This window comes from Scyliorhinus torazame, chromosome 11 (genome assembly GCF_047496885.1).
Source record: "Scyliorhinus torazame isolate Kashiwa2021f chromosome 11, sScyTor2.1, whole genome shotgun sequence".
Classification (NCBI taxonomy): domain Eukaryota; kingdom Metazoa; phylum Chordata; class Chondrichthyes; order Carcharhiniformes; family Scyliorhinidae; genus Scyliorhinus; species Scyliorhinus torazame.
Window position 1 is genome coordinate 92,273,629 of NC_092717.1, and position 14,547 is coordinate 92,288,175.

The 14,547-nt window shown below is 45.9% G+C and overlaps 1 protein-coding gene across 3 annotated transcripts in view; it reads left to right on the forward strand.

Annotated features, from left to right (window-relative positions):
• The window catches only part of LOC140385384 (uncharacterized), a 101,846-nt gene extending 89,917 nt beyond the window's left edge, over positions 1 to 11,929 (forward strand). For all 3 annotated transcript variants that reach the window (XM_072467498.1, XM_072467497.1, XM_072467496.1), the window contains 2 exons: positions 8,116 to 8,283; positions 11,388 to 11,929. In XM_072467498.1, the coding sequence (XP_072323599.1) occupies positions 8,116 to 8,283; positions 11,388 to 11,615 (396 nt within the window). In that variant the 3' untranslated portion in view covers positions 11,616 to 11,929. The remainder of the gene's footprint in view (positions 1 to 8,115; positions 8,284 to 11,387) is intronic.
• Positions 11,930 to 14,547: the final 2,618 nt, after the last annotated feature.

Sequence of the window (14,547 nt, forward strand, 5' to 3'; positions counted from 1 at the left end):
CCTTCTTAGTATCCATCACCTTCCGCATCTCTTTCCCCATCGAGGCAAGTTGATCACCGTGCTGCAATAACGTCTCCTCCACTTCCTTCAGCGCCTCCCCTTGCTCTCGCACCTCCGCCACTGCGCTCGCCACCTCCATCCTCACCGGGGAAACCACCTCCTCCACCAGCACACTCAAAACCTCCCTCATCTCCTTCCTCACCGTCTCCATGCATTTCGCAATCTGCGCCAACTGCTTTTCAAATTCCGCAGACATCACCTTAGTTATTTCTTCAGCCGTAAGCAGTGCAGCCTTCCCTGGTGCTCCAGCCTCCATTTTCCTTGGTGACCCCGCGGTGACCTTTCCACTCCCCGACGGACCTTCAGCTGTTTTTTTTCCGGCCGTTTTCTTGCTCACCCTCGACATTTTTCTTTGTTCTTTTTTTTCCTCCTGTGTCTTCAATGTGCCTCCTCCGTGCCTTCTCCCTACTTCTGCCGCCTCCGTGGACCCTGGGACCGGGCTTAAAGCCCCGAAAATGCCGTTGCCGAACGGGAGCCCTCCATTGTGCGGCCGCCTCCCACCCACCATCACCGGAAGTCACCCACGGATAACCTCACGATGCTCCACTTCTCCAGCTTCCACCCTAAACACATTAAAGAAGTCATCCCCTATGGACAAGCTCTCCGTATACACAGGATCTGCTCAGATGAGGAGGAGCGTAACAGACATCTACAGACGTTGAAAGATGCCCTCGTACGAACGGGATGTGGCGCTCGACTCATCGATCAACAGTTCCAACGCGCCACAGCAAAAAACCGCACCGACCTCAGAAGACAAACATGGGACACAACCGACAGACTACCCTTCGTCGTCCAGTACTTTCCCGGAGCGGAGAAACTACGACATCTTCTTCACAGCCTTCAACACGTCATCGATGAAGATGAACATCTTGCCAAGGTCATCCCCACACCCCCACTACTTGCCTTCAAACAACCGCGCAACCTCAAACAAACCATTGTTTGCAGCAAACTACCCAGCCTTCAGAACCGTGACCACGACACCACACAACCCTGCCATGGCAATCTCTGCAAGACGTGCCAGATCATCGACATGGATACCACCATTACACGTGAGAACAGCACCCACCAGGTACGCGGTACATACTCGTGCGACTCGGCCAACGTTGTCTACCTCATACGCTGCAGGAAAGGATGTCCCGAAGCGTGGTACATTGGCGAGACCATGCAGACGCTGCGACAACGAATGAACGGACATCGTGCGACAATCACCAGGCAGGAATGTTCCCTTCCAGTCGGGGAACACTTTAGCAGTCAAGGGCATTCAGCCTCTGATCTCCGGGTAAGCGTTCTCCAAGGCGGCCTTCAGGACGCGCGACAACGCAGAATCGCCGAGCAGAAACTTATAGCCAAGTTCCGCACACATGAGTGCGGCCTCAACCGGTACCTGGGATTCATGTCGCATTACATTCATCCCCCACCATCTGGCCTGCGAAATCCTACCAACTGTCGTGGCTTGACACAATTCACACCTCTTTAACCTGGGGTTACCCCATCTCTGGATCTGTAAAGATTTAATCACCTGCTAATGCTCGCATTTCAAGCATTGTCTGGCATCTTTGAATCTGTCTATATATATATATATATATATATATATGTTTCTGGAACACACCTCTTCATTCACCTGACGAAGGAGCAGCGCTCCGAAAGCTAGTGACATCGAAACAAACCTGTTGGACTTTAACCTGGTGTTGTAAAACTTCTTACTGTGCTCACCCCAGTCCAACGCCGGCATCTCCACATCATTGAACCCAGAACCATCTGATGCAGAAGTGAGAATGCTATAAACTGAGCCACAGAACAACCATATTATAGATTCTTCATGGTAGTTGCCCATACCGAGGGGCTTATGGTGTTGCAGGCGGCACGGTGGCACTGTGGTTAACACTGTTGCCTCACAGCTCCAGCGACCCGGATACAAATCCAGCCTTGGGTGACTGTGTTGAGTTTACACTTTCTCCCAGTGTCTGCATGGGTTTCCTCCCATAGTCCAAAGATGTGCAGGTTAGGTGAATTGGTCATGCTAAATTGCCCCTTAGTATCCAAGAATGTGTAGGTTAGGTTAAGGGGTTATTGGGTTGCGGGGGCGAATAGGCTTGGGTGGAGTGCTCTTTCAGAGGGCCGGTGCAGACTCAGAGGGCTGAATGGCCTCTTTCTGCACTGTCGGGATTCTGTGCAGGGAGGTGTACATACTTGCATGTTTACAGTTCGGTGATTTTAAAGATGTTTGTAACAGATCTCTGATAGTGAAGTGTCCATTATTGCTTGCAATAAATTTGTTCTCCTTGCATACTGTACTTCCATAGGTAAATAAATGGCTCTTAATTTTAATTACCATCTGTTTAAAGTGGCTTTTTATATGACCAGAAAGAAATATATAAAACGGAATGAAAAAAAACACATTTGTTTCCTTCCTTCTGTATCAGAACTTTATTCAGTCTCCATCTAAATTCAAATTGGTATTCCTCCCCAAGACATGCTGCTTGTCTGTATAAATCTCAGTTGAGTGCAGAGGTAAATAAAAAAATTGGCCTGGAATTTCAACTTGGTTGTGCTGGGGTTTGTGTGCCCGAAGTTGGAGTAACTGCTGCAAAAAATTGTGGAATGTTAAAAGCAACGTTATTCAACACAAATCATGTTACCGTGATCTTTTACACTAGTTTTAAAAACATTGTGACTTGCATCCAGCAGATCACAAAATAGGCTCAGCCTCTAGAGAAAATGAATCAACAGTGGAAGTTTTTACTAACTTCATTCATTGGCAAGCTTTCAGGCAGGCTTTAAAATAGAAGCTGGTTTGTTTGTATGCAAGAACAATAAAACTCCAAAGTGGTGAATTGATACTGATTAAAAATGCTTATTTTTTATGACACACATTTGAGCTGTTTTAATCAATTTCAAATTATCACTTAAATATCAGGAAATATTGTAATGTTTTAGAATGCTGCTAATTGCACTGGTTGATGGGCGTTTTGCATTTGGCAATATGCAAACAAGTTTGACAGAAATTCAGGTTGGGGTGGGGAAACAAAAAAACAAGTGCATTTTCTGTCAGAATCGCTGATTGCTCCCAAAGCAGAAACACAATCTCAGTGGAAATTCAGCTGATGGTTTTATTTAGAAGGCATTATAGAACATCGGCCATTCAGTCCTCCATACCTGCTCTGTCATTCAATAAGATCATGGCTGATCTGATTATGGTCTCACATCAACTTTGCCATCTGCCGCCATAACCCATGATTTCCTTGTCTATCTATTCCCTAGCATTCAGGTGGGTGCTATATAGCTATTCACACCTCACCTGGACACACTCATGGTCCCTTTGGCTTTTGCATGAAATCTTTTGCCAGTTAATCACTCCTACCCTCCACCTTATCATAGACATTCTCTTTTGTTCTTCTGCCCATCACCCTACCTTTTCTATAGGTTTAAAAATTCTTACATTTTTATTTTTATTCTGACGAAAGGTCACTGACCTGAGTATTAACTGTTTTGTCCACAGGCACAACTGGAACTACTGAGTATTTCCAGCATCTTTTTTGTCTTTATTTCAAGTTTCCAGAATCCACAGTATTTTATGCAGTATTTGTGTTTTGCGTACCTTGTGCTTTGTTGTGTTGTTAAAAGGAAACATCACTATCTTTTTTTCTGTCGCTTCTTGATAGTATTGTTGAGTTTTGCCTCTTTTCACTCAGCAGATAGCGCAGCGCAGCCCAGCAAGTTTCAATGTTAAGAGTGGGTTTTCCCCATTCTCCTAGTTGAAAGTCCGGCTTTAAAATAGTGTCAAAAGGGTTACCCCTCCTTAACTCTGTACTTAACATTTGAATTAGAAACCTTTTATTTTCGGCCAGCAGTGTAAGGAGCTGCTGACGAACCCCGCACCTTCTACTCGCTGGAAAAAAGAAGGGGGAGCCGTGGTTCATGTCCGTGAGGGTCTGGATCCGCGACTTCACATACACGCCCCAGGACCCGACAAGTTGCAGGTCCCACCCTTCTTCTCTCTGTCCACCAGCTGCAGGGCCGGGTCCTCATCGGGCTGACCGAGACGTGTCTCCAGGTCGAGCAACTCCAACTCCTCGACCCTGGATTTCCATCTCTTTGTTGACCCCCTCGCATACTCATGACAGAAGGTACGCATGTGAGTCTTGCCCACGTCCCACATAGCCTCAAGGAGGGGAAACCTCCCCGTTTCCTTCTCCAGTTTGTCCAGAAGTGACAAAATGAGCCCAAGAACCGCTATTAAATTGCCAGAACATGGATCGCGACGAGCGCGAGACAGGGCGTGCCACACCCACACCAGACCGTGGTCCGAGCACGGCACCTGCTGCACAGAGGCCGTCGGGATACGGGGCAGGTACGTCCTTGAAATGTAGAGGCGATTGATTCTGGACAGTCCGACCCCCGGCCTCTCAAAAGTGAAGATGCTGGAGTCAAGATGGAGAGTCCGCCAGACGTCCACCAAGTCAATGAACCCGACCAGGTTCCTTAACTTAATCGCCGTACGAGAGGTGCACTGGGTACCAAGGCGGTCCTTTGTCCCGAGGGTGCAATTAAATCCCCCCCCCCCCCCCCCCCCCCCAGGATGATGCACTTGCCCGCGGCGATGGTACCAAGGTGAGTGGACACTTGCTCGAAGAAAGTCGTCTGCCGCTGGCCAGTCTGGGGAGTGTAGAGATTCACCAAGTGAAAAGTATCTCAACCCCCTCATGGACCGTCAGGTGCAGCAACCGGCCTGGCACTGGCTCCTTGACCCCCAAGATCTCCGGCTGAATAGGTGGGGCCAACAAGATAGCCACCCCGCCTAAACGTGAGGTTAGGTGACGCATGTACACCCCCCCCCCCCCCCCCCCCCCCCCCGCCACTCCAGGAGCCATGTAGCTTCATTCTCCCAACTGATGTGGGTTTCGTGCAGGAAGCACACCGCATGCTTCCCACTTCCCATCCCGGAAGACCAGAAAAGTTCTGGAACCTGTGGAGAGCGTCTCTGCTGCCGTTAAATGTTGAGGCTGGCTATGGTCACCTTCATGTCAAGGGTGAGGTGGACCGCCCTCTTGGCCCTCAGGAAGAACACGACTTTCCCGTACAACAGAGAGGCGGCCACAATGGCCAACGACCCCGGCCTTTATGTGAACGCACGCCTCTATGGTGACGGTGGGGTGAGCGTAGCACTTTACACCCAGCTTTCGGGTCTGCAACTGGAAAGGTGGCAGGGCTGTGGGAGTAGTGAAGGCTGAAGTAACTGGAAAGGTGGCAGGGCTGTGGGAGTAGTGAAGGCTGAAGTGGCCACCACCCCCGCATAGGTGGCTCTGGTCTGCCCTGCCACTGACGTAACTGGAGTGGTCATCAGGGCAAGTGCCACGCCCATCCCAATGTGGGCTTTGTCGTGTCATAATGAAAAGAGAATAGACAGTGGGGAAGATGGTGTTAGGGGAAGAGTGAGGTGGAACAATGTACTCTCCCTCTAGGAAGGTATATGGAGGAGCGAGACAAGGAAGAGAATCACGTGCAAGGGACACAGTGGGAGGAGGTCAGAAACACAGAAGGGTGAGGCACCGTAGATTGTAAGATGCCTGAGGTGGGAGATTCCTGAGACACCGGTGAAGCTGGAGGATGGAAGGATTGGGGATTATAGGCAGATCTTCAGCCCGAGAGGGGGCCCAGCAAATAACACAGTCCATGCTCCCACCCTAGGTCGACCACACCAAGGTAGGTGGCGCTGGTTCGTGAGGTCTTCGGCCCAAGTACAGTCAATGCTCCCACCCTGGAATGACCACCCAATGGAACCAACCTCCTCCCTGCTGGTGTATGGGGTCTTCAGCCCAGGAGTGGTTCAGCAACCGCTCAACCTACCCGTCCCGGAATAAGCACACCGGATGGAATGAGGAAGGCTTGACAGTTGGGAGAACTGGGCAGGGACGGGCCCTCAGCCCAGGAGGGGCCCAGCAAACAAGTAGTCCAAACACCCACCTTGATGTTGCAGCCGCCTTGTTGTTGTTGTTGTCCTTCTCTCCTTCCTTCTCTCCTGCCTCCAGGCAGCTCAGTAGCAACCAGCAGCAGCAAACTGAGCGACAGACAGAAAGAACAGCAGCAGCCACTCCATCACAGCAACAACCTCACAACTCCAAAGTCTGCACCGGGAGTGCCGGCTTTGGATTGGCCTCGCTAAATTGCCCCTTTGTGTGCAAAGATGTGCAGGTTAGGTGGATTGGCCATGCTAAATTACTTCTTAGTGTCCAAAGGTTAAGTGGGGTTATGGAAATAGAGCAGGGGTGTGGTGGGCCTAGGTTGGGTGCTCTTTCAGAAGGCCGGTGAAGACCCAATGGATCAAATGGCCTCCTTTTGCACTGTAGGGATTCTATGATTCAATGAATTATGCTTTTCATGAGCAGCTTGCATTCGAAATTCCAGATCAGATTTTCCAAATGATACTTTTAAACAAAGCCTCCACTCTACTTTCACCTGTGAATCCAGCCCAAAATGTTCAACTTCCCCCTCTAGGTTTTCTTTGTCTTGACTGCTGTACAAACTGTTCACAATTGCTTTGACTCTCAGTTCCCAGACTCGATTATTAAATTGTATCAAACGTTTATTTACCTCTGAAGTCTGCTGTCCTACTTTAAATCTGATTACTGCAATTGTCTCTTTAACTCAGAACCCTTGTTTACTCTTGAATTCTGAACAATACCTTGGTCTCTGTTCTCTTAACTAGGGAATTGGGACAGAAATAATTTCTCAAGATCACTGAAGTTATCTGGACAGTAACTGGTATTCCAGGAACACTGTCTTTATAGTGATAACCACTGCGCTACCGTGCCACACCTAGAACTATACCAAAACAAATATAAAACCCTTAAAATTACCTTTTTTCCCCGAACATGCTTTAGACTTGGCTCAGGATTGAATATCAGTTAGAGAACAAGGCACACTCGGACCTTTTGCACTACTGTGTGGTCCGCCTTGTCTATCTTGTGGTCACCCAATCTTTCTTTACCTGCACACACTTAAGCTGCAGGGTGACCACCTCCTGAAATGTGCTATCCATGCAAATCCTCCATATCCCACACCTCAAGCTCCTTCAGCTGATGACACTGCCTGCATATGGTGGAAGGGTGGAACAGTGGTTAGCACTGCTGCCTCAGCGCCAGGGACCTGGGTTCGATTCCGGCCTTGGGTCACTGTCTGTGTGTAATTTGTACGTTCTCCCAGTGTCTGCGTGGATTTCTTCCATGTGCTCCAGTTTCTTCCCACAGTCCAAATATGTGTGGGTGAAGTGGATTGGCCATGATAAATTGCCCCTTAGTGTCCAGGGATGTACAGGTTGGGTTACAGGGATAGGGTGGGGTGGGCAGGGGTAGAGTGCTCATTCAAAGGGTCAGTGCAGACTCGATGGGCCAAATGGCTTCCTTCTGCACTGGGGAATTCTATGATATATTGAAGAGCAGGTCATGAGAACCATTCTTGTGTTTCTACATAGCACCAGATGTGCATTCATTGGAACTGAATTGCCCGTCTGTGTCTCGTTAGAGCATTTGTAAATGAACCACAAAATAATGCATTCTTATTTGCATTGATAACCGTCCTAAAGGAAGGGTTCATCAACAATCGAGAGCTCAGGGAAGCTGACTATTCGTCATACTTACAAGAAATTTATCAGAGTGTTGAAAAACAAAATCTTGGTGTGGAAGTTTGAAGTATTAACATGCATTATTTCAGTCTATGGACACTTGCCCGAATAACCATAATTTGCACATTGGAATGGAAAGTTTAATGTTTGGACTACTGCACCATACATTGGGATCTAGATTAGGAATACACTCAGTGAGCAATCTCAGTTGATCCATCTACAATAGGAGAAAGATCTAATTTGCTTGTTGAGAAGTTAATGGAATTGTCTGGGCATTGGTAGCTTGCTTATTTTCATCATAGAACATTGCATGTGGACCCAAAAGAACAGGATGAACAATTGATGTACAAAAATTGGGGGTGCAGGTGGACAGAGATGGGGAATTGGGCAAGTGAATAAATATTAATTCAACTGACGTGCTATTATCTTTATAGCTGCATCGCTTGGAACAAGGAAAGAGCTCTGTGGAGTTGAACGGACTATCACTTCGGAACCAACTGGCTGTGCTGGAGAAACGCCAATCCAATATTCAGTTGGAAAATACCCAGCTAAAAAGAGAGAAAGCTAATCTAGTTGAGCATATCTCTGAATTACATAAACAGGTATGTTGATATATATAGTTACCTAGAAATTATTCAGAAATTATTAGTTCATGGTGGCTACAGTTATTAATGCAAATCACCATAATTTGCACCCCCCACCAATCTCCACTTGAGTGTCAAAGGATTTGGGCTGCAGTATTAATCTCAGCAAAGCTGTTCAGTGCTGTTATTTTATGCCATAATGAACCTGTTAATGACATGATTTAAGTCCTGTCATGCTATTCACCATTGGAGGCCCAGAAAGGGAATAAGTAAAACTGTAAAGTATGACTCTTACAGGCAGTAAATTGTTCCTAGACTTTCAATTTTTTCCCCTTATTTTACCTTTGTCTCTTTATCCAATCTTTTTCCCCTCAGTTTCTGATTTGACTTGTATTCCTCTTACTTCCTTCATTGTAATTCGCTCTATTGCTTTATCCTTCATAAAGGCCCGAAGACCATTGGGCCAACTTTCACGAGGTTCCACATGCTAATATTGCCACGCTGCTATCAATTTGCATTTCCAGCAATTTATGACACAGAAATACAGTTTAAAAGGCAAAATTTCTAGGCCATTAATTTGTAAAGACTCGGGTAAAGCAGAAGCTTTTATAGTATTTTGCATCATAAAACAAATTTCTTGCAGGCAACACGGTGGCGCAGTGGGTTAGCCCTGCTGCCTCACGGCGCCAAGGTACCAGGTTCGATCCCGGCTCTGGGTCACTGTCCTTGTGGAGTTTGCACATTCTCCCCGTGTTTGCGTGGATTTCGCCCCCACAACCCATAGATGTGCAGGCTAGGTGGATTGGCCATGCTAAATTGCCTCTTAATTGGAAAAAATGAATTGCGTACTCTAAATTTATTTTAAAAAAGAAACAAATTTCTTTAAAGCCATGAATTAAGAGCACATTTAATCTTCCATCAACCAAAATGCATGGGATTGGTTCAAAACCAAAAATGCTTCCCAAACTCCTGACAGGTGCTGAAATTACAGTGTCAAAATCTGTCATAGTTCAGATGATTTGAGCATGATCTAATAATATCTATAGTTCAATACCTAACATTAAGATTACTGGAATAGGCAGCATGGTGGTCAGCACAGCTGCATCACAGCACCAGGGACCCAGGTTCGATTCCGACTTCAGGTGGCTGTGTGGAGTTTGCACTTTCTCCCTGTGTCTGCATGGGTTTCCTCCGGGTGCTCCGGTTTCCTCCCACAGTCCAATGATGTGCAGGTTAGGTGAATTGGCTATGCTAAATTGCCCCCTTGTCCAGAGGCTAGGTGGGGTCACAGGGATAGGGTGGGGGGTTGGGCCGAGGTAGGGTGCTCTTTTGGAGGGGTGACACTGACCCAACGGGCTGAATGGCCTCCTTCTGCACTGTTGGAATTCCATCATTCTCGAATTCTTCCTTCTTAAGCAGGGCAAGTGGAACTTGTTTTCATTGCTGGTTTCATGAATGTCCCACCCTTTTACCCTGGAAAGAAACTATCCTAATCTGTCACCAATTTACCCCTCAGTTTGTTTTCTGGATTGAATTCCGTTCATATTCTGGTCAGAAAGTGAAAGAGATGGGGGAAGAACACCCCCAAGGCTTTTTGGAAAGGAGTAGATGGTTTAGTTAACAATTCATCATGGGGCAGCGGGCAGCACGCAGCACAGTGGTTAGCACTACTGCCTCACGGCGCCGAGGTCCCATGTTCGATCCCGGCTCTGGGTCACTGTCCGTGTGGAGTTTGCACATTTTCCCCGTGTTTGCGTGGGTTTCACCCCCACAACCCAAAAGATGTGCTGGGTAGGTGAATTAGTCACGCTAAGTTGTCCCTTAATTGGAAAGAATGAATTGGGTACTCTAAATTTATTTATTTTAAATAATTTTAAAATTCATTGGGTTATGCAGGGTGCCATCGCTAGTTGTCCTGAGATGTTGTTGGGCCTTCTCATTTTCAATACTCCAAATATGTTGTTACATAGAGAAATCCTGGATATCAACATGTCCAAATCAGTATGGTGAGAGACTTGCAGGTGATAGTGCTTCCATGGGTTGCTGCTTCTCTCATTTTCAATTTGAGAGGTCAAAGAGGGATAGAGGTTCAAGTCACGTTTGAGTTGCTTTGTATTCCTATAGACAGGACTCACTGCAGGCAGTACACCAGAGATGGTCTACTCTAGTTGACATTAGGTTTCTTGACTTTTGGTGAAACTGCGGCAAAAGACGCAAGTGTTCTTTCACCCTGTTGAACACCGAACCTGGAGCCAACCCTTATGGCCATGGTGTTTGTACGGCAAATTCAGATAGGTTGCGGAGCATTGGTGGCCTTGTGCAAGACTCTACAGTGCAACACTGTAATCAGATGCAAGTTCAGATTTCCCATCTCATTCTACTGCCATTCTAATCTCAGTTATGTAGACGAGCAATGCAATGGAAAGGAGGACACTGGGAAGTAATTTTAGGCTCACCTCTATCTATGACACGCGGGAGCTCGGATCTTTCAATTCTCACAAATATAAATAAAGTAACATTTCACAACACTCAAGTATATTGTTAAATTAATTCTGTAACGCTATCTTAAGTAATATATTGACTGTTTAAAATTGCATTCCCCAATCTAGATAATCCTATCTGATACATGAATCAAATATCTTTCACACCGAGTAAAGAATGGGTTGAAAAGTTACTTCACATAGTAAAAGTAGCAATCATTTTTGTAGTCTTATGTATTCACAAAACACTTAAAGTGATCCAATTTACAAAATTTATAACAGAAGCAACTGCAATTGAATTAACACGGACTTGATCAAAATATAAAATAACAGTCCAAAGATGCATAGGTTAGATGGGGTTATAGGGATAGGGCGTGGGAGTGGGCCTGGGTAGGGTGCTCTTTCTGGTGCAGACTCTGTGGATTGAATGGCCTTCTTCTGTACAGTCCGGATTCAATGGAAAGTTGAAGTTCTGCATGATTAAATGAAAGTGTGCAACTGCAGTGGGGCAGAAGAAGCTAACTCTAACAATTGCCAAAAGGGAAAATTCAGCTTAGTGTAAATATTCACATAGGCCTAATTACATGTTTATATAACATGCTTCTGATGTTTTTTGTATGTGTGTTGCATTGCCAAATACAGATTTCTGAAAAAGATGATGAAATTCTTCGTATGAAAGGACATATTCATACGCTAGCTCAGGACCTAAGCAGCCTGAAATCCCAACTCGAGAGGGAAAGTTCTCTGCGTTCAGAAAGTTGGAAAGAGATTTCTAGCATTGCTGACACTATGAAACAAGTAGCAAGCACAATGAACAAAAGGAATGTAAACCCTACTTCAATTCTTAATTTTACAAAACAATTGTATTGAGTGGTCTCTCAGTGTGAAGAGTTTGAGTAATAACACCAGTTTGCGGTGGGGGGGGGGGGGGGGGGGGGTTGATGAGGAATGCAGTTTTCAATACTGTGAAAAAAGACTCAATGAAGAAGGATAACTGGTATAACATTTCTAAATTTACAGCATGCATACTAAGGTGAGCTGCAAGTCTTTACTTTACTTATGAAAGCGCAAATGAAACTTTTCCAAAAGAAGCAAGTACAGTCAAGTTTATTAACTATCGATTGAATACATCCAAGTATGTGTATATTCAGTTCTGAGCAATAAATACTGTGTTGATTAATTTACGTTCTGCAGCATTTCAAGTTATTGTTCTGCAGTTTTAAATGGTTTGAGAGACAGCTGTACCGAATTGTTATATTCTCAATGTGTCGCAAATTGAAAAGGCGGTGCCACACTCCTGGATTTCTTGTAAACACATGCAAAGTTTATTAGACGTTGTTCATACAATCTAAAATGGAGAACTGAAGCCTGCACTAACACTCCGCTGACGTCACTACAGATCGCGTGATGTTCCACCAACAGGGATATATTCTTTAATACGTAACATGTGCAAAACTGAGGAAAAATAATTCCAAATCAAATATTGCTCTGATTTGCGAATTTAGTTACACTGGTGATAGTTTCCACCCCCATATAGAATCATAGTATTTACAGTGCAGAAGAAGGTTATTCGGCCCATGGAGTCTGCACCAGCCCTTGGAAAGAGCACCCTACTTAAGCCCCCATCTCTACCCCTATCTCCATAACACAGTAACCCCACCTAACCTTTTGGACACAAAGGGGCAATTTAGCATGGCCAGTCCACGCATCCCGCACATCTTTGGACTGTGGGAGACCGGAGCACCCGGAAGAAACCCACGCAGACACGGGGAGAAAGTGCAGACACAGTAACTTCACTGTAGTGTGAATGTAAGCCTACTTGTGACAATAATTGAACCTGGGCCCCTGGAGCTGTGAGGCAGCAGTGCTAGAAATGGTGCCACCTTGCCGCCCATATCTTCTGTTGCTCGATATTTTCCGATTTTCACCTCCATAATGTCGATCACCTTTCTCTCTATTATAATAATAATCTTTATTATTGTTACAAGTAGGCTTACATTAACACTCCGGTGCCTGTTTGAGTACACAGAGGGAGAATTCAGAATGTCCAAATTACCTAACAGCACGTCTTTCGGGACTCGTGGAAGGAAACCGGAGCACCCGGAGGAAACCCACGCAGACACAAGGAGAACATGCAGACTCTGCACAGAAAGTGACCCAAGCTGGGAATCAAGCTTGGGACCCTGGCGCTGTGAAACTCTACCTCAGTCCATTTGACACTGAAACTCTCATCCATGCCCGTTTCTTGAAACTCAACTGTTATCTTCTCATTGTCCACCTTCCATGACTGCCATTGGTCTAAAGGTCATCTGCCTCTATTCTTTCCAGCACTAACTCCTGTTTGCCCATCAGTCATGATCTCCAATGGCTCCTGGGTCCGCAACACCTCAAAATTAAAATCCTCAGTCTCATGTTAAGCTTTTTCTGGCCTCATCCCTTCCTTCTGTTGTGGGCAAAGTCTTGGAAAGGTTGAGAAGAGATAGGATGTACAATCATCTGGAAAGGAATAATTTAATTAGAGATAGTCAACACGGTTTTGTGAAGGGTAGGTCGTGCCTCACAAACCTTATTGAGTTCTTTGAGAAGGTGACCAAACAGGTGGATGAGGGTAAAGCAGTTGATGTGGTGTATATGGATTTCAGTAAAGCGTTTGATAAGGTTCCCCACGGTAGGCTATTGCAGAAAATACAGAGGCATGGGATTCAGGGTGATTTAGCAGTTTGGATTAGATATTGGCTAGCTGGAAGAAGACAAAGGGTGGTGGTTGATGGGAAATATTCAGCCTGGTGTCCAGTTACTAGTGGTGTACCACAAGGATCTGTTTTGGGGCCACTGCTGTTTGTCATTTTTATAAATGACCTGGAGGATGGCGTAGTAGGATGGGTGAGTAAATTTGCCGATGACACGAGAGTCGGTGGAGTAGTGGACAGTGCGGAAGGATGTAACACGTTACAGAGGGACATAGATAAGCTGCAGAGCTGGGCTGAGAGGTGGCAAATGGAGTTTAATGCAGAAAAATGTGAGGTAATTCATTTTGGAAAGAATAACAGGAAGACAGAGTACTGGGCTAATGGTAAGATTCTTGGCAGTGCGGATGAGCAAAGAGATCTCGGTGTCCATGTACATAGATCCCTGAAAGTTGCCACCCAGGTTGAGAGGGTTGTTAAGAAGGCATACGGTGTGTTAGCTTTTATTGGTAGAGGGATTGAGTTTCGGAGCCATGAGGTCACGTTGCAGCTGTACAAAACTCTGGTGCGGCCGCATTTAGAGTATTGCGTGCAGTTCTGGTCACCGCATTATAGGAAGGATGTGGAAGCATTGGAAAGGGTGCAGAGGAGATTTACCAGGATGTTGCCTGGTCTGGAGGGAAGATCTTATGAGGGAAGGCTGAGGGACTTGAAGTTATTTTCTTTAGAAAGAAGAAGGTTAAGAGGTGACTTAATTGAGGCATACAAGACGATCAGAGGATTAGGTAGGGTGGACAGTGAGAGCCTTTTTCCTCGGATGGTGATGTCGAGCATGAGGGGACATAGCTTTAAATTGAGGGGTGATAGATATAGGACAGCTGGCAGAGGTAGGTTCTTTACTCAGAGAGTAGTAAGGGTGTGGAATGCCCTGCCTGTAACAGTAGTGGACTCGCCAACATTAAGGGCATTTAAATGGTCATTGGGTAAACATATGGATGATAAGGGAATAGTATAGATGGGCTTTAGAGTGGTTTCAAAGGTCGGTGCAACATCGAGGGCCGAAGGGCCTGTACTGCGCTGTAATGTTCTATGTTCTATCTCTTAATTGTGTAACA